The 19,893-nt window shown below is 42.4% G+C and overlaps 1 protein-coding gene across 1 annotated transcript in view; it reads left to right on the top strand.

Moving 5' to 3' along the window:
* The window catches only part of Slc5a1 (solute carrier family 5 member 1), a 62,762-nt gene extending 45,543 nt beyond the window's left edge, over positions 1 to 17,219 (top strand). Inside the window, exons 11-15 of the mRNA XM_042666313.1 lie at positions 6,072 to 6,222; positions 6,640 to 6,808; positions 10,041 to 10,256; positions 12,175 to 12,283; positions 16,815 to 17,219. Of these exons, the coding sequence (XP_042522247.1) occupies positions 6,072 to 6,222; positions 6,640 to 6,808; positions 10,041 to 10,256; positions 12,175 to 12,283; positions 16,815 to 17,032 (863 nt within the window). The 3' untranslated portion in view covers positions 17,033 to 17,219. The remainder of the gene's footprint in view (positions 1 to 6,071; positions 6,223 to 6,639; positions 6,809 to 10,040; positions 10,257 to 12,174; positions 12,284 to 16,814) is intronic.
* The last annotated feature ends 2,674 nt before the right edge of the window (positions 17,220 to 19,893 follow it).

Raw genomic sequence — 19,893 nt, 5'->3', positions numbered from 1 at the left:
TGTATTTAAGAGGAAGTCACATCTCAGGCTGGCTTGGAGGAAAAAGTAAACTCTTATTTGAAATATAACAGAAGCAAGAAGGGATGGGGCTATAGCTCAAGTGGTAAAGCACCTGCCTTGAAAGTGCAAGGCCCAGAGTTCAAACACAGTAACTACCACTATACCACATGCAAACAGACACACACACACACATACACACACACATACACACACAAACACATAAAAATACTATGAGGAAAAGGTACAATTTTCAGTTCTAGAAGAAAGAAGTTTGAAGTTATAGGTGAATAGAATTTCTTACCACAAAGAACATGTTGTCATCAGTGATAGATTTGTTAGGTCTGAATCTGCCATAGCTACAGTTTTGGGGTTGATCTATGGAGGTTACACATCATGTTTCACACTGAAGAAAAACAACTCTTATTTTGGATTTAAAGGCTATAAATCCAGTTAGGTTAAGGAGGTCTCAGACGATAAAAAATTCATAAATATTAACCGTGTATACTTAGAATAATCTTGAAACTATCACTTTAAAGAAATATACAGGCTGTCTGGTCAAGTCTTTTATTTTACAATTGGGGAAACTGAGGCTTATGGGGAGAAAGTGATTTTTCTAAAACCAAGCCATTTGGCTTGCTTCACTTTGCTAAGGCTGGCACTTAGGGATTTGAGGTGAGGGCAAGGGATCCTGTGCGTGTGTGTGTGTGTGTGTGTGTGTGTGTGTGTGTGTGTGTGTGTGTATTAAACTCAGGGCCTGGGCACTGTCCCTGAGATTTTTGCTCCAGGCTAGTGCTCTACCACTTGAACCTCAACACCACTTCTGGCCTTTTGGTGGTTAATTGGAGATAAGAGTCTCACAGACTTTGCTGTCCATGGTTGCCTCCAAACTGGATCCCCTGATCTCAGCCTCTTGAGTAGCTAGGATTACAGGCGTGAGCTGCAGGCCCTGCTGGGATCCTTGTTTTTGTTTTTAAAATCACATGTATAACCTTGAGCAAACCATTTGTATTTAGATGATATAAAAATGTGAGTGATAGTTAACTACTCTACTAGGTTGGGCTGCTCATTAATTAAGGGTGCAATTAGAAAGAGTCACAATGACTTTCTGAGAGGTATGGCTTAGGTCATACCTCTGGTCTCTGTAGGGGTGCTTATGCTATGCCTTGCAATTCGCTCCCCATATGGTGCAGGGGGTAGATCTGTGTACCCCAGAAAGATGTAAGGTGCAGAACACCAGGAAGCTACATTACCATTATCATCCTCTCAGAACCTTTGGCTATGAGAGCTGGCGTTTATTTCTATTTTTGGTTCAGGTCCTGGTGTTTAAACTCATGGCCTGGCTCTGTCCCTGAGCTCTTTTTTTGTTTTTCTCTCAAGACTGGTACTTTATTACTTGAGCTGCAGCTCCACTTCCAGATTTTTGGTGGTTAATTACAGATAAGTATCTCATGGACTTTCCTGCCTGGCATTGAACTATTATCGCAGCCTCCTGAGTAGCTAAGATTACAGGTATGAACCACCAGCACCTGGCAATACCTATTTTTATAAAAATGAATAAATAAACTAGATAGGTGTGGTGGCTCATGGCTATAATCCTAGCTACTCAGGAAATGGAGATCAACAGGATCATAGTTCCTGGCCATCCTGAACACAAAGTTTTTGAGACCACCATGACACATGTATGTTGTACTAGCTACATGGGAAGTATAAACAGGGGACCATGATTCTGGTTAGCCTGGATAGAATGTGAGGATCTATCTCAAAAATAGCCAGAGAAGTTGTGTGTGTTGACTCAGGCCTATAATCCTAGCTAACTTGGGAGGCTCAGCAACAGAATTCCTGCCTAGCAAGCATGAAGACCTGAGTTCAAAACTCAGTATTATATTTTTTTTCATCACTAGTATGGAAACCAAGTTCAGGAAAATGCTTTAGCACTAAATTGTATTTTCAATCTCTCCTAAGTATCTTTTTTCTTTTTGGGGTACTGAGAATTAAACCTAGATCCTTGAACATTTTAGGCAAATGTGATACCAGTTGAGCCCTATCCCCCATCCTCTTGCTTTGACATTTATTTATTTTCAGATAGGGCTTCCTAATAACATTGCATAGTCTGGCCTGTAGCCATAATCCTTTCCCTCTGTTTCCTGAGTGGCAAGGATTACAGGTGTGTGCCACCACATCGGACACTAAGTATCTCTTGTACCCATCTTCCTTTCTCTGATATCTTAATTTAATTAATTAATGTTTTACCAGTCCTAGGGCTTGAACTCAAGGCCTGAGCACTGTCCCTGAGCTTATTTTTTGTTCAATTGCTTGAGCCACAATTCCACTTCTGCTTTTTTTTTGTTGTTGGTTGTGGGGCTTGAACTCTGGGCCTGGGCACTGTCCCTCAGCTCTTCAGCTCAAAGCAAGCACTCTACCACTTGAGCCTCAGTGTCACTTCCAGTTTTCTGGTGGTTTATTGGAGAGAAGGGTCTCACAGACTTTTCCTGCCTGGGCTAGCTTTGAACCGTGATCCTCAGATCTCTTGAGTAGCTAAGATTACAGGCGTGAGCCACTGATACCTGGCATCTCTTCTCTGTTTTAAACTTTTTTTTTTAAACCCTAGTCTGATATATTATTTCTTGCCTGGGTTGCTATAAAATTATATTCAACAAATGTTTGTTGATAAATAAATGAAAGCATGTGGAAAAGGGAGGAGACTTACATACCAGCTTAGCAATTCACAAGGACCTGGTAGAGCTTGTGCTGAAGATCTTACCTATTAACTCCTTGAAATGTACCTTTGTTTTGTCAACTGAAAAGTGAGAGCATTGGACTAGATGATCTTTATGACTCCCTCTATAGCTCCAACCATCTGTGGTTTACATTATTTGCAAACACTTCCCAGCAGATGACAAAGATAATCAGAAGAGGAGGCCTTTATAATTTATCTCATAAAGCTTTAGATGAAACCATAAAATTATTTACAGATATAAAATCTAAAGAAAGACAGAATCATACCACCACCGCGATCAACTCTGGAAAAATTTTCATCATCCCATAAAGAATCTTGTACCTGAAATCTTGTACCTGAGGTTAGGCTGTGGTGGTTCACATCTGTAATCCTAGCTACTTGAGAGGCAGAGATGAGGGTGAAGGTGGGGAGGATTAAGATTTGAGGCTAACCCAGGCACTCTCCCACCTCAAAAAATAGCAAGACTCCATTTTAACAAATAAACCCAGGATAACCCCTATAATAATAATCCCAGCTACATAGATGGTATGGTTATCAGGATTGAAGTCTGAGGCCAGATCAGACAAAAAAACCATGAGACATTATCTGAAAAAGAAAAAGAAAAAGAGCTGAGGGTAGCAAATACAAGGCCCTGAGTTCAAATCTTAGAACAAAATATAAAAAAGAAGAACTCCTATGCAGTGACTAATAATGCATTCTCTATAGATTTGCCTGTGCTGCACACTGGCAGAGAAAACCAATCCTGCCTATAATCATGGTAACAATATGTGGTTCTTTATGATTGGCTTCTTCACTTCATATTGTTTTCAAGGTTCATTCATGTTGTAGCATTGATTTGCACGCCATCCCTTTTTATGAATGCATGAACAGTGATGATTCCATTCCATTTTATGACCATCCATATGGAAAGCTATTCATTCATAAAAAGATCTCCAATTGATAAACAACTGTTGCCCAGTGTATATTTCTTCTTTATGTTATGTTTATTTCTTCTTTTTTGGATAGCATAAAAATCTAACTATCTAGTTTAAAATAGTAGTTACTATGGCATTGATCTGATGTCTCTTGATGCAAAGTTTTTTTTCTTTCATATTATTGGCCATTTATTTTTATTTTATTTTATTATTTATTTATTTTTTGGGTCTGGTCATGGGGCCTGAACTCTTGGCCTGGACTCTGTCCCTCAGCTCTTCAGCTCAAGGCTAGCGCTCTACCAATTGAGCCACAGTGCCACTTCCAGCTTTTTTTCTTTTTGCTTATGTGGTGCTGAGAAATTGAACCCAGGGCCTCACGCATGCAAGGCAAGCACTCTACCACTGAGCCACCTTCCCAGCCCTTTATTTATTATTATTATTATTTTTATTGTGAAAATACTGTACAGAGGGGTTACAATTACATGGGCAAGATAATGAGTACATTTCTTTCATATATATATATATATATATATATATATATATATATATATTTATTTATTTATTTCCAGTCGTGGGGCCTGAACTCTGAGCTTGGGTGCTGTCCCTCAGCTCTTCAGCTCAAGGCTAGCGCTCTACCACTTGAGCCACAGTGCCACTTCCGGTTTTTTTTCTTTTTGCTTATGTGGTGCTGAGGAATCGAACCCAGGGCCTCATGCATGCAAGGCAAGCACTCTACCACTGAGCCACCTTCCCAGCCCCAATGAGTACATTTCTTATCAAGCATTGTAGCTTCCTCCTTTGTTTCCCCTTCCCATCCCTTCCCATCCTTCCCCACCCCCCCATCCAATCTTCCCCGCCCCACCCCCCTGCACCAAAGTTGTAAAGTTCATTTTGGACGTAACGACTTGTACATCTCATTGTTGCAATGGGATTATTGGCCATTTATATACCTTTGGTGAAGTATCCATTTGGGTCTTGTGCCACTTCAAATGAGTTATTTGTTTTTCTTTTGAGTTGTAGGTGTTCTTTATATGATATGTGAATAAGACATATATCAAGAATCAGCCAGTTATATGAGTTGCATATTTTCTCCAGTTCTATGACTACTTTTTTGAACTTTATTGAGAACTTTCTCTTTGTAATCCCAGTCTTTCAGCTAGATATAAATCTTTTAGGTGAGAGCCTTGAGAGTCTTTTCAACCTGGAAAAAATTAGGTCAAGTAAGTAAGTCAGGCTCAGAGAGCAAAGGGTACATGTTTTCTCTCATCAGTGCAAGTTAGATCTAAATTATAAACATCTAGGAAAACATGTACAGAGTCATATGAATATATGCACGGCCATGTTAACTGAAGTGTGGTATATGCAGGGAAGGATTCAAGTAGTGAAGCTTCTTTGAACAAAATTTAACAAAGTGAATACCAAGTTCCAACTGTATCAAGTAGGCGTTGGGGAGAGGAAGTCAAGGGGATGGGGTAGGGGTCAGACAAATGGAGAGAGGAAAGGTTTTCAAAATGCAGTCATAGTATTCAATGTACATATGTGAAAATGGAACGAGGTAAATTGGGGGGAATGGGTGGGACTGGGTAGGAGGAAAATGAATGTGAATTGGTGAAGATGCTTTGTGCTCACAAACTGAATTGAAACCCCTTTGTGCAACTACTTAAAGATAATAAAAAGTCTCTTCAAACAGACACACATCACCATCACTATCATAATCATCATTAGTATTCAATTACAAAAGAATCATCTTTTGTCTCTAGCTCTTTTTTAGCCTGTATTTTATAATATAAATACTTTCTTATGAAGTATTTATAGTACACATAGCAGGATTTTGGAAGGCAAACAAAACTTGAGTCCTCCTTTTTGGAAGTTAGATCTAAAATGCACTGGGATATGACAAATTACATAGGATTCTTGACACACACAGTGAGGCCAAAAGAGGACACTCTCAGGAAAGAAACACAAAGGTGCAATGCCTAAGCACCTCTTCATAGTTATATGAAATAATACACACACTGAAATGAACTCCAAGATATGGAAACAAAAGACTACTTATTTTGTCACTTTTTGATGATTCTCTCTTCTTTATCTCATGCATGTTGTATTCATGTGTACATCTTCAGAAGGGTTTGGAGGAGGGCACAGAACTGGAGGGAAAAAGGGCGAAAAAGCGTAGCAGTGGAGCTCTCTGGACACTGATGGATATGAACTATGCAACTCGTGAGTGGAGATGGGAGGGAGGGGCTGGGAAAGAAGGAGGGAATAGATGACAGTGTAAGATAGGAAATGGACTCATTACCTGACTGGTGCAATTGTAATCCTTCTGTACATCATCGCTCTAAAACCAATAAAGTAAATTAATTAAAAAAAAAAAAAGCCGAGGATCTAGAGGCACCGCTGAGAACCTACTTCTTTTCCAGGGCTGCGAGGGCTGATGCTGTCCGTCATGATGGCCTCTCTCATGAGTTCCCTGACCTCCATCTTCAACAGCGCCAGCACCCTCTTCACCATGGACATCTACACCAAGATCCGGAAGAAAGCAACCGAGAAAGAGCTCATGATTGCGGGAAGGTAAGCGCACCTTCTTCTTGCCATGAACCATCAGATATGTCATAAGAGCTTGTTAGATTATCTCCAGGAATTATTAGGACCTGAAGTAAAACTCAGACGTAGTTCACTTAGAAATTCTCCTTGAGGACCAAGAATGAGAAGACAATAATAGTTGTTTTTTTTTTTTTCTGTTGTTGTTGTTGGTCGTGGGCCTTGAACTGTGGGCCTGGGTGCTGTCCCTTAGCTCCTCAGCTCAAGGCTAGAGCTCAGCTTCTCAATTTTCTAAGATAGGGTCTTGTGACATTGCTCAGGTTGGCTTCAAACTCACAATCCTTCTACCTCAGCCTCCTAAGCACTGGGATGACAGAAGTATACCACTGGTGTTGTGGTTTTTGTCATTGTTGTTGTTGATAGTCTATTGTGCTGTTTTGATTTCAGGTTGTTCATCCTCTTGCTGATTGCCATCAGCATTGCCTGGGTTCCGATCGTGCAGTCAGCTCAAAGTGGACAGCTCTTTGACTATATCCAGTCCATCACCAGTTACTTGGGACCCCCCATTGCGGCTGTCTTCCTGCTTGCTATTTTCTGCAAGAGAGTCAACGAGCCAGTAGGTACCATTCTCATATGCCCAGAAAGGTCAGTCTACCACAGAAATTCCTCTGGAGGTTTGCATACTCTCTGGGGGAGGATTCTCTCTCCTAGAGACCTTTTTTTATTCTTTTTTTTTGGTGCCAGCATTGAGGCTAACCCTTAGCTTTCTGCAGAAGGCTGGTATTCTACCACTTGAACCACAGCTCCATTTCTGGTTTATTGTTGGTTAATGGAAGGTAAGAGTCTGATGAACTTTCCTGTCTTGGTTGGCTTTGAATATTGATCCTCAGATCTCAGCCTCCTGAGTAGCTAGGATTACAGATGTGAGCCACTGGCACTTGGCTTTCCTAGCTATCATAAGCACACATAAATGTGTGTCTAAAACTTTGCAGGAGAAATCATTGAAGAACCGTGGGAGTGCTCCAAGTTGGAGTGCATTTATTTTCTCTCTGATGCTCCTGTTGTATTAGCTATTATACATTTTCTATCCAGTTTTAGTGATTCTGGCCTGAGTCCAAACTTCCTGATGGCTCAGAGGTGAACTTGGCTTTGCTAGCCAGCACTTCTCCAGGTCTAGTGAAGGACACAGTCCTTGTGCTTGAGCACTTTATCTGGGAAAGTACAAAATGTACGGAGGAAGGGCCGTATGTCCAAACTGGCAGGGGAAGCTTCTGAGAGGCCAAAGACTGAAGAGAGATTTAAAGTTGGAACACAGAGAGAGAATTCAAGGCAGAGAGAACAGCCTAGCCCAAATGTGGAAATGGAGGAATAACAGTAAGGTGAGGGGCTTGTAAGGAATAATGCTACCTGGCTTGAGAGGGAGTTGATGTGCATGAATAAGGAAGGACATATCTGGAAAGGCAGGTCAAGGTTAAAGGAAAGCCAGGTTGGAGCATTTGGGTAAAAAAAGAGCACAGGTTTTTGTTTTTGTTTCCTTCAAATGTAAAAGTTAGATCTAAATTTTACAGATATAGGAACACATATATAGGGCCATATACATATATACACAAACAAATCGACTAAAGTATGGTTTACAGGGAAGGATTGCAAGGATGTAACTCCTATAACACACAATGTGTGTTGTGTATGTTGGGGGGGGGGGTGGGTCTAGAAGGAAGGCAGACAAATGGAGAGAGGAAGAATAAGTGAATACAGTCATAATATTCATGATAACTTTTTTTCCCTGTTGGTTGTGGGGCTTGAACTCAGGGCCTGGGCACTGTCCCTGGGCCTCTTTGTGCTCAAGGCTAGCACTCTACCACTTGAGCCACGGTACCACTTCCAGTCATAATATTCAATATAGATATATGAAATGGAACCAGGGAACTTGAGGGGAGGGGAGGGAGGGGCTGGAGAGATGGGGGAGAATGATCAAAGGGCCACATTGATCAAGATGCTTTGTGTTCATACACAGACATGTTGGATTGAAGCCCTGTGTATGACGACTTGAGGATAATAAAACTTAAAAAAAGAAGAATTTGGGTCAACAGCAGGGTGTAGTTGCATGTTTCCAAAAGGGATAATTAGTAACATCCGGTAACACATTTGTTATATTTCTGATAATGCTATAAATGTCTAATGGGTAGGGGATGGGGCTGTACTGAGCATCCTAAAGTGCAAAGGATGACACTCCCAAAGAATTAGCCAGTCCAAATATAATGCTATGTAGGGGAACTCTGGGCTCCATTCTCCAGAGTACAGCAAGTAGAGATTGCAGGGAGAATCTTGGGACAGGTCAGGCACTGACCGAGTCTTAGGGAAAATGTCAAAGGCTTTCAGGTTTCTCTAGACCCTCTTCAGGATAAAGACTAAAGGAATAAAAAAAGGTTAATTTCCAAAACAGAAAGGATCCAGGTGCCAGTGGCTCATGCCTGTAATCCTAGCTACTTAGGAAGCTAAGATCTGAGGGTTGCAGTTCAAAGCCAGCCTGGGCAGGAAAGTCTCTGATACTCTTATCTCCACTAAAACCACACACACACACACACACATACACATACACATACACACACATATGTGCATGCACACATGCACATATACCCCTTCCTCCAAGCCTGAAGTGGAGCTGTGGCTCAACGGGTAGAGTGTTAGCCCTGAGGTAAAGAAGCTCAGGGACAGTGTGCAGGCCGAGTTCAAAGCCCAGGATCAGCACAAAAACAAACAAACAAATAAGAGAAAAAAAGAAAAAAGCCAGCAATGGTGGCTCTGGTTAGTAATCTTAGCTGCTTAGGAGACTGAGATCTAAAGATGGCAGTTAGTGGTTCAAAGCCAGCCCAGGCAGGAAAGTCTGTGAGACTCTTAACTCCAATTAACCACCAGAAAACTGGAAATGGAGCTGTGGCTCAAATAGTAGAGTGCTAGCCTTGAGCAGAAAAGCTCATGGGGGCTGGGAATGTGGCTTAGTGGTAGAGTGCTTGCCTAGCACGCATGAAACCCTGGGTTTGATTCTTCAGTACCACATCAACAGAAAAAGCCGGAAGTGGTGTTGTGGCTCAAGTGGTAGAGTGCTAGCATTGAGCAAAAGAAGCTCAGAGACAGTGCCCAGCCCCAGAGTCCAAGCCCCAGGACTGGCAAAAAAAGAGAAAAGCTCATGGTCAGCACCCAGGCTCTGAGTTCAAGGCCCACAATGGATTAAAAAAAGGAAATCCTTAACAAAGTTTATTGATACTATTCAAATCAAGTGAAATCAAGGTTTTATTGGAAGGAAATAACTATACAGGGTTGAATTCAAGAAGTTCTATTTTGCCGGGCGCTGGTGGCTCACGCCTGTAATCCTAGCTACTCAGGAGGCTGAGATCTGAGGATCGCAGTTCAAAGCCAGCCCGGGCAGGAGAGACTGTGAGACTCCTATCTCCAATAAAAACCACCAGAAAACCGGAAGTGGCGCTGTAGCTCAAGTGGTAGAGCGCTCGCCTTGAGCTGAAGAGCTGAGGGACAGCGCCCAGGCCCAGAGTTCAAGCCCCACGACCAACAAAAAAAAAAAAAAAAAAGAAGTTCTATTTTTCCTTATTACTTCAAAATGTTAGATTCTATTTGTGTGTGTGTATCAGTTTGTGTATGTGCTGAGAGTAGGGTTTGAACTCAAGGCCTCTTGTTCTCAATGACATTTTGACTCTGCCATTTTGATTTCAGAATGGCCTGGAGCCTATTCCCCTCTTGTAATTCATTCCTTTGCCGCTGTCCTAAGGAATGTTAGAATGCCCAGCTGTTTGTGGATTGGGCATTAGTTCACGCAAGTGTTTCATTCACAGGGAGCCTTTTGGGGACTGATGCTTGGATTTCTGATTGGGATCTCCCGGATGATAACTGAGTTTGCCTATGGAACTGGGAGCTGCATGGAACCCAGCAACTGCCCCACGATTATCTGTGGGGTACACTACTTGTACTTTGCCATTCTCCTCTTTGTAATCTGCATCATCACTGTCTTGGTCATCTCCTTCCTCACCAAGCCCATTCCAGATGTGCATGTGAGTATCCACGTTGGAGACTTTTCCTGCTCATCTCTCACGTTCAGGTTATGACACAGCTGGCTGGCTTTGGCTCCATGAGACAATCACACAGTTACATGTTCAATGAGGTGTCTTCTTGTCATTTGTTTCACATAAATGAGTGCAGGGCAGGAAACAGGGCATGCCAACCAGGCAGCATTAGGCATGTGGAAGTCTTCACAATCCAGGGCTCTATCAAGGGGCTAGTCTTTGGATCCAGCCCAAGCACACTAGAAATGAGATCTCATTAGTGGACAAACTCCTCTGGTTGTGTGTGTGTGTGTGTGTGTGTGTGTGTGTAGTACTGGGGTTTGAACTTGGGGACTTGAGCTTGTTAAGCAAGCACTCTACCACATGCGCTACACAGCAGTGTTTCTTGTGAATGTGCCATTGTCAAAGTTTCCACAGATCCTAGAAAGGGACCATGTTGTCAGGAACTGGTACCATACACCTGTAATCCTAGCTACTCAGGAGGCTGAGATATGAGGATTGTGGTTCAAAGCTAGCCCAGAGCCGGGCGCTGGTGGTTCACGTCTGTAATCCTAGCTACTCAGGAGGCTGAGATCTGAGGATCGTGGTTCAAAGCCAGCCCGGGCAGGAGAGACTGTGAGACTCCTATCTCCAATAAACCACCAGAAAACCGGAAGTGGCACTGTAGCTCAAGTGGTAGAGCGCTCGCCTTGAGCTGAAGAGCTGAGGGACAGTGCCCAAGCCCAGAGTTCAAGCCCCACGACCGACAAAAAAAAAAAACAAAAAACAAAGCTAGCCCAGGCAGGAAAGTCCATGAGACTTTTGCCTTCAATTAACTATCAAAAAAGCTGGAAGTAGACCTGTGGCTCTTGTGGTAGAGCGAAAAACACCCCAAACCCCAAAACCGTTCCAAAAGCTCAGGGACAGTGCCCAGGCTCTGAGTTCAAGCCCCAGGACTGGTGTGTGTGTGTGTGTGCGTGTGTGTGTGTGTGTGTGCGCGTGCACCCATGTGCTCACACACACACACACACACACACACACACACACACACACACACAAGATAGAGACTATGTCTACAACACTACTATTCGCAGGGAAATCTGAAGTATGAAAACTTCCTGCTCTTTCTCTTCCTCCTCTTTCTTCTTCTCTTCCTCCTCCCTCTCCTCCACCTCCTCCCTCTCCCCTATCCTCCTCAGCTTCCTTCTTCTTTTTTTTTTTGGGTCCGGTCGTGGGGCCTGAACTCTGGGCCTGAGCGCTGTCCCTCAGCTCTTCAGCTGAAGGCTAGCACTCTACCACTTGAGCCAGAGCACCACTTCTGGCTTTTTTATTTTTGTTTATGTGGTGCTGAGGAATCGAACCCAGGGCCTCAGGCATACAAGGCAAGTGCTCTACCACTGAGCCACCTTCCCAGCCCCATATTTATTCTTAAGAAGAGGAAAAGTTTTAGTTAGTACTTTTTGCATGCGTATACAATATTGCAAGGCCTATGAAACTCCTGAGATCTTTAACTTTAAGATTTGTGACAAAGTTTGTCAAACAAACACTGCTTTTATAGTTGTAGAATTACAGTTCTTGGCAGTGATGTTTCTTGGCGGTGTGTGTCCTTTGTGTGTGTGTATGTGTGCCAATACTGGAGCTTGAACTCAGGATCTCACACTCTCTCTTGTCATTTTTGCTCAGGGCTGCCACTCTTTGAGCCACCCTCCCACCGCTGGCTTTTTGCTGGTTAATTGGAGATAAATGTCTCACAGACTTTCCTGCCCAAGCTGGCTTTGAACCATGATTCCCAGATCTGTTCCCTGAGTAACTCTGACTACAGTGCCTGCCTCTCCTTTTCTTGATGCATTATCTCTTTGTTTTCCTAACTTCTTATCTTAAGACTTTGTTTGGATCTTTCTAGAAAACTGTTGTGCTTTCTCCACAGCTCTATCGTCTGTGCTGGAGCCTGCGCAACAGCAAAGAGGAGCGTATTGACCTGGATGCAACAGAGGAGGAGGATATCCAGGATCCCCCAAAGGAGACCATTGAAATAGGTGACTTTTTCCAAGCCATAATAAGTTACTTGAACCACAGCAAACCTTCACTCAATGCCTTCATCAAAGCTCAGTGAAGGGCAGGGTGGGAAATGCGATGAACAAAAGGGTATGGTGAGGTTCACTCTCAGGGCCTGACTACGTTCCATGAATCAGTGAGTGGACAGGAAGTTGCCACTTTGCCTAGATCTGGGGCAGAGCCAGGGATAGGGGAACAGTCAGAGCTCTTAGGACATAGGCAATAAAGGAATAAATGATGCTTAGTTAGTGATATTTCTTTTGTGGTGCTCACGATTGATTTTAGGGCCTAGCACATGCAATCACTGGGCTACACTTTCAGCTCAGTGCTTATTTTAGAAATTACTGCTTTTGGGCTGGGAAGGTGGCTCAGTGGTAGAGCGCTTGCCTTGCATGCATGAGTCCCTGGGTTCAATTCCTCAGCACCACATAAGCAAAAAGAAAAAAGCCAGAAGTGGCGCTGTGGCTCAAGTGGTAGAGCGCTAGCCTTGAGCTGAAGAGCTGAGGGACAGTGCCCAGGCCCAGAGTTCAGGCCCCATGACCGGACCCAAAAAAAAAAAAAAAAAAAGAAATTATTGCTTTCATTGCTGAGTACTAGTGGCTCACACCTGTAATCCAAGCTATTCAAGAGGCTGAGATCTGAGGATCACACTTTAAACCAGCCTGGGCAGGAAAGTCTGTGAGATGCTTATCTCTAATTAGGGACACACACACACACACACACACACACACACAGAACTAGAAGTGGAGCTATGACTCAAGTGGTAGAGCTATGACTCAAGTGGTAGAGCATTAGCTTGGAGCACAGAAGCTCAGAGATAAGCACCCAGGCCCTGAGTTCAGGCTCCAGGACTGGTACACGTGTGTGTGTGTGTGTGTGTGTGTGTGTGTGTGTGTGCGCGCGCATGCATGCGAGTGCGCACATGCACACAGACACACATACACGGAATTAAAGCTTTCTTTAGTGTTGCAACTTTTCTTTCCTACATGGGTGAGGGGCACATATGGAGGATGGATGGCTGGAGCATGAAGAAATCTGGGAGCACAAGTTCGTGTGCTTTACCTGGTATGGGGATAAAGGGCTTGCCATTCATTCTTGAGGCAGAATAAGTTCTGAATGTGGCCATCAGGCATGTCATCCATTCCCAGTCCCAGAGTCACTAAATCCTAGGGATCATTTGATCTTACCACCCCACTTTACAAATACATAAATTGAGTGGGAGACCTTGTGGATGGCCTCAGCTCTGAAACAATCGTCTCTTGATTGCTAAGAACTTGTCAGTTCCAAGACTTGGAAACAGTACTGGAGGGAATGTTAAGAGCCACAGGCAGCTGACCATGGTGCTTAACAGCCCCTACTTGCTTTTCTAGAGCAGCAGGTATGTGAATCTATATGTCCGATTCTTTTAACTTCAAATGAATCTTCAGGGAACCAGTAACTTATGCCTGTAATCCTAACTACTCAGGAGGTTGAGATCTGAGAATCACAGTTTAAAGCAAGCCTGGGCAGGAAAGTCTATGAGACTTGGATCTTCAATAAACTGCTAAAAAAGCTTGAGTTGTGGCTCAGGTGTTAGAGCACTAGCCTTGAGCAAAAGAAGCTCAGGGGCAGTGCCCAGACCTCGAGTTCGAACTCCACACACACACACACACACACACACACACACACACACACCAACGCACAAACACGCACACACACATATCCTTCTGTGAGTGAAAGTATCACAGAGGAATATTTTGAGAGTTGATAGCTATTAATCTAGAAGTAAAGTGTGTGTGTGTTTTTAACATGAAGGGATATACTAAACCTTTATAGATCAAAAGAACCCATACATTATTTTTATGGTACCTGGCATTGAACCCAGGGCTTCATGGATGCTAGGCAAGCATCCTATTACTGAGCTATATTGGTACCAGAGTGTTGAACACATCCAATGTAACATAGTACAGAGCTAGAGTAGTTTAGAGGTAGAACTGTGGAGTTTGTAGAACTGTGGAATTAGGTAGTACTGGAATTCAATCCCAACTTTTCTTCTTACAACTCTGGACAAATGAATCCATTTTTTTTCCTCTAAAGCACAGATTCTTTTTTTTTTTTGGTTGGTCATGGGGCTTGAACTCTGGGCTTGGGCAGATTCTTTTTTTTTTTTTTTTTTTGGGTCGGGTCGTGGGGCCTGAACTCTGGGCCTGGGCACTGTCCCTCAGCTCTTTAGCTCAAGGCTAGCATTCTACCACTTGAGCCACAGCACCACTTCCGGCTTTTTTCTTTTTGCTTATGTGGTGCTGAGGAATCGAATCCAAGGCCTCATGCATGCAAGGCAAGCACTGTACCACTGAGCTACTAGATTCTTCTCAGCCTACAGATTTTTTTTTTAAACTGATAATTATTTATTATTTGTAGCAGAAGTTTACATAAAACTTGGACATATAAAGTGTCTAATGGCTCTGGCAGTATATATTGGTATTCCTTGTTTTTTTTTCTAGGTGAACTAGAGCTATATCCAACTCTCTGTTTAGAGGAAGCAATGCTTTCCAAAATTTATTTTTTTGTTTCTTTTTTTTTTAAATAAGTTTTTTATTGTGAAAATACGGTACAGAGGGGTTACAGTTACATGAGCAAGGTAATGAGTACATTTCTTATCAAGCATTGTTGCCTCCTCCTCTGTTTTTCCTTAATATTCCTTCCCTCCCATCTCCTCAACTACCTTCCCCCTCTACCCCTCCCTCCCGCCTAAACTGTAAAGTTCGTTTTTTCGACATAGCGTCATTGTTGTAATGGGTCAATCTGTATCCCTGTTTAAACATTTTGGTTTTTCCCTTCCCCTTTCCAAATTATACCAACATCAAATACAGTGAAAACAGGGGTTATACCATGGGGGAGGGACATACAAAGCAACAAAAATCACATGGTACCTTATAAATACGTTAGAAGCAATAGCAAGCAAGAAAAAACCATTTGTGTTCTTGGTGTTCATTTCGTAAAGCACCGATTCTTGATGAAAGAGTATTCTAAATGAGAATGCACCTCTTATAGCACTGCTGGAAACATTGGCCATATTGTCATGGTCATGATTGATTTCAAGGTAGAGTTTTTAAAATGAACTGTCCTGGACAGGGACAAGGGATAGGTGGGTACATTATCAAGGATGGAGAATCAGCTTGGTGACCTCCAAAGTTCATGGTAACATTTAAATTCTAATTTTTGTGAAATGAATTGATGGTGAATCAAACTGATACCCTATTCTAGTAAGGGATAATAAATATTTTTCTCCAGGGGCCATGCGTGTTACCATTACTATTCTCTGAGAAATAAAAGCATGAAGAAGACTACACCAGGAAAGCTACATCAGCATCCTTCTCATTCTCCCTAATCAAATCAAATTGACCATATTTTATTTATAAATACATTTCTCTAGTTTATCTATCATTTTTGTACCATACCATCCTTTCGTTCTTTCTCTCCCTCCCTCCCTACCTCCCTCCTTCCCTCCCTCCTTCCCTCCCTCCCTTCCTTTTGTAAGTACTAGAGCTTGACCTCAGGGCCTAGGTATGGTCCCTGAACTTCTTTTGCTCAGGCTAGTACTTTGCCTCTTTGAGCTACAACTCTACTTCTGGCTTTTTGGTGGTTAATTGGAGATAAGAGTCTCACGGACTTTCCTGCTGGTCTGGCTTTGAACCTTAGTCATCAAATCTCAGCCTCCTGAGTAGCTAGGATTACAGGCATGAGTCACCAGTGTTCTTTCTTCCTTTCCCTCCCTCCCTCCCTCTCCCACTCTCCCCCTCTCTCTTATCAATTATTATTTGATCTGTTCTGTAGAACACATTAGTCCTGATAGAGATAAATCTCGGCTAGGGGAGAACAGTGGAAGGGGCGACATTGATTAAGATGTATTGTACAAATAAATAGATATGTTGAAACGAAACCCCTTTGTACAACTACTTAAAATATTAATTAACTATAATTTCTCTTTACAGTATCTTTACAATAAAATATATATTAAAATATTAATTAAAAAACTTGCTAGGTATTGGTGGCTCATGCCTATAATCTTAGCTACTCACAAGGCTGTGATTCAAAGCCAGTCCAGATCCAGAATTCCATGAGACTTTTATCTCCAATTACCCACCCCAAAAAAGGCAGAAGTAGAGCTGTGGTTCAAATGTTAGCCTTGAGCATATAAGCAGCACCCAGGACCTGAGTTCAAGCCCTAGAACTGGCACAAAACCCCCCACAAACCAAAATTAAAAAACTAAAATCTTAAAAAAAAACAAACCAGTCTCAGACTTGCTGATCACAAGGCTGCAGGGTTCATCTAATGACATTGTCTTGTCCTGAAGTTCATTTGACTATGGCATATATTCACCTGAATATTTGAAAGTATTTCAATTGGGAAAATTCTGCTGAAGGGCAGCTGCCCCATGGTGTGTCACGATAGGCCTGAAGCTTTTTTGTTTCTGGTCATTTTGGTTTTGTGTCTAATAATCCCCTTTTCCTGCCTCTCTCGGAACACAGATGTTCCCCAGGAAAGAAAAGGCTGCTTCCGGCGAGCCTATGACCTGTTTTGTGGGCTGGACCAGGACAAAGGACCCAAGATGACAAAGGAAGAGGAGGCTGCCATGAAGCTGAAGATGACAGACACCTCTGAGAAGCCACTGTGGAGGACGGTAGTGAACATCAATGGCATCATCCTGCTGGCCGTGGCCGTCTTTTGCCACGCCTACTTCGCCTGATTCTCCTTCTGCTGTAGGTTCCCCAGAAGCTGGGCTCTTCGCTTGACCTCCCTTTACTCCCTTTCTGTGGTTTTGAAGGGAAATCAGTCCATTGTAAATTTTTTCCTGGTTGGAGAACCATGTACATGTGTAATTATAGGTTAGCTGGAAGAAAAAAATCATTGTTTTTTTCCCCCCTGTTAACTTATGTATTTGTAATGAATGTGATACAGTGATTTGTATATGTAGATGCTAGAGCTGCAGAAGAAAACATGAACTCAGGTCAGTCCAGAAAAGAGCCAGACTCAAAAACAGAAGTGATGCCCAATCTCAGTTGGTCTCAAAGACTAAGTTTGTCAGCCCTGTGTGTAAGCCTTAAATAATGGTTTTTAGAATTTTGGTCTCCTTTGTTTCTACCACTTTCCGTATCTGATTTCTAATTTCTGATTTCTCTTCTCTCATTCCAACTTCTTCCATTCCTTTCTCTCTCCCTCTCTTTCTTTCTTTCTCTCTCTTTCTTTCTCTTCCTTCCTTCCTTCCTTTTTCTTTCTTTCTTTCTTTCTCTCGCTCTCTCTTTCCTTCCTTTCTTCCTCCCTTCCCTTCTCTTCGCTTCCCCCCTTCTCTGCCTTTTTCCCCATTGTCACATCCTTTCCAAGTTATTTTCCTTCAGAACAAGAAAAGTCAATTTGATAAATTCATGAATGGGTGCATGCTGAAGATGGGGGCTTGTCTAGGGATTCCATCTTGGAAGCAGGGGGCGTCTGGAAGGAATTATTTAGCCCAAAGTCCTAGTCTCAGGTTCTTATGTCAAACCAGTGGAAGAAGCCCATAATCTTGAGTGCAGGGAATATTCTGCTCTTCTTAAAAACTGCCTATTATGTGTTAGCCTTGTTTAAAAATTAATTCATTTTTGTCATTTGCTGTGCCTGGAATACCTTTGTCACTCAGGGAAGTTTGTTGCCTAAATGACTAATAAAGGAATTATTTATAGATACTTGCCTTGTCCTTTGTTGACTTTTTTTAAGTGGTGGCCAAAGAAAGCATAGCCTATGGTGGCTGTAGTGAGTGGGAATACATTTCCAGTGGCAACTCTGCCTCCTGTGTGATATTAATGTTAACATCTGCACTTTGAAGTGGACACCATGTCACGTGACAGAGTAAACGAACCTGCTGATGCATGGAACTAATTGGCCTGAGGTCCTCCTTCACAGCTGTTCAAGAGGCTTTGTTTTTAAAATTGGTAACCATCATTGACAAAGCCTAATCTCTTCTTTTTGGGTGTCTTTTAGCCAAAAAAGAGTATTTAAAAAAAATCAGTCCTGGGTGCTATCCCTGAGCTTTTATGCTCAAGGCTAGCACTCTACAACTTTGAGCCACAGTACCATTTCCAGTTTTTTAAGAGTTAGTTGGAGGTAAGAGTCTTATGGATTGTCTTGCCCTGGCTAGCTTTGAACTTCTGTCCTCAGATCTCATCCATCTGAATAGCTAGGATTACAAGCATGAGCCAACAGTCCCAGCTAGGAGTACATGTTTTGTTGCACCAATTTTATAAGAAGAAATCCTTCTTTTTTCAATTTAATTTTAATTAAGTAAAACTTCCACCTGTGAAATCTTAATGATCTTGTAACATGATCCCACTGATGTGAGAAAAAATCAAGATGTTCAGTGTTATTAATTTCAGGTTAGCTTAGAAAAGAGCTTGAGAGGGAATCCTGGATATAGAGATGGCTCAGCAGGAAGAGAAATGCTTTCTTTTTTTCATTGGTTGTGGGGCTTGAACTCAGGGCCCAGGCACTGTCCCTAAGCTTATTTGCTCAAGGGGAATGCTTTACCATTTTGAGCCATAGTACCACTTCCAGTTTGCTGGTGGTTAATCAGAGACAGGAGTCTCACAGAATTTCCTGCCTGGGCTGGCTTTGAACTGTGATCTTCAGATCTCAGCCATCTGAATAGCTAGGATTATAGGCGTGAGCCACTGGTGCCTGGCACTTTATAGAGGATGGAAACCCAGAGAGCACTATTAAACTCATTCCCCTTATGTGAGGTAGGGAAGATGGCAAAATGGAGAATTTTACATGGCCAATATTTCTCAGAGAACTCTGTCTTCTGTTGAGTTTGTGGTAGGTTTGGGGCTTTGGAAGGATAAAGGGAGAGGATTAAACACTGGTGAATAGAACAAGCAGTATAATTTTCTAGATTTCTTGGGATTCAATTTCTGATTTTGTGGCATAATGGTTGGAAGTTATTTTGTCTCAACTGTGTATCAGTTCCTTGGTTCCTGTGGCATCTGTCTACCTCATGTGGTGTGGAAAGAACTTTTTTTGTGTGTGTGAAAATACTGTACAGAGGGGTTACAATTACATGGGCAAGATAATGAGTACATTTCTTATCAAGCATTGTAGCCTCCTCCTTTGTTTCCCTTTCCCATCCCTTCCCATCCTCCCCCGCCTCCCCACCCAATCCTCCTCGGGCCCCCCCCCCCCCACACACACCAAAGTTGTAAAGTTCGTTTTTGACATAAAGACTTGTACATCTCATTGTTGCAATGGGTCCACTTGAATTCCTATTTAAATGATTTGTTTTTCCCCTTCCCCCCACAAATTATACCGACATCAAATACAGTGAAAGCAGAGGTTATACTGTGGGGGAGGGACATACAAAGCAACAAAGAAATAATCTTATAAATGTGTTAGAAACAATCGCATGAAAGAAAAAAACATTTGAATACATATCTTAAGGTTCATTTCCCTAACATCACCTTATCTGACCTTTTCTGCTTGACTCAGACATAGATATTTTTTTTCCAAGCCTTTCCATTTCCTAACAAATGGGGTAATGCCATTCTTTCTGATGGAGGCATAGAATTCCGTTGTGTATATATA

The sequence above is a fragment of the Dipodomys spectabilis genome, unplaced genomic scaffold (assembly GCF_019054845.1).
Source record: "Dipodomys spectabilis isolate Male_0828 unplaced genomic scaffold, ASM1905484v1 ptg000363l, whole genome shotgun sequence".
Lineage (NCBI taxonomy): Eukaryota > Metazoa > Chordata > Mammalia > Rodentia > Heteromyidae > Dipodomys > Dipodomys spectabilis.
Note: the sequence above shows the minus strand (reverse complement) of the source record. Positions and strands in the feature narration are given on the sequence as shown.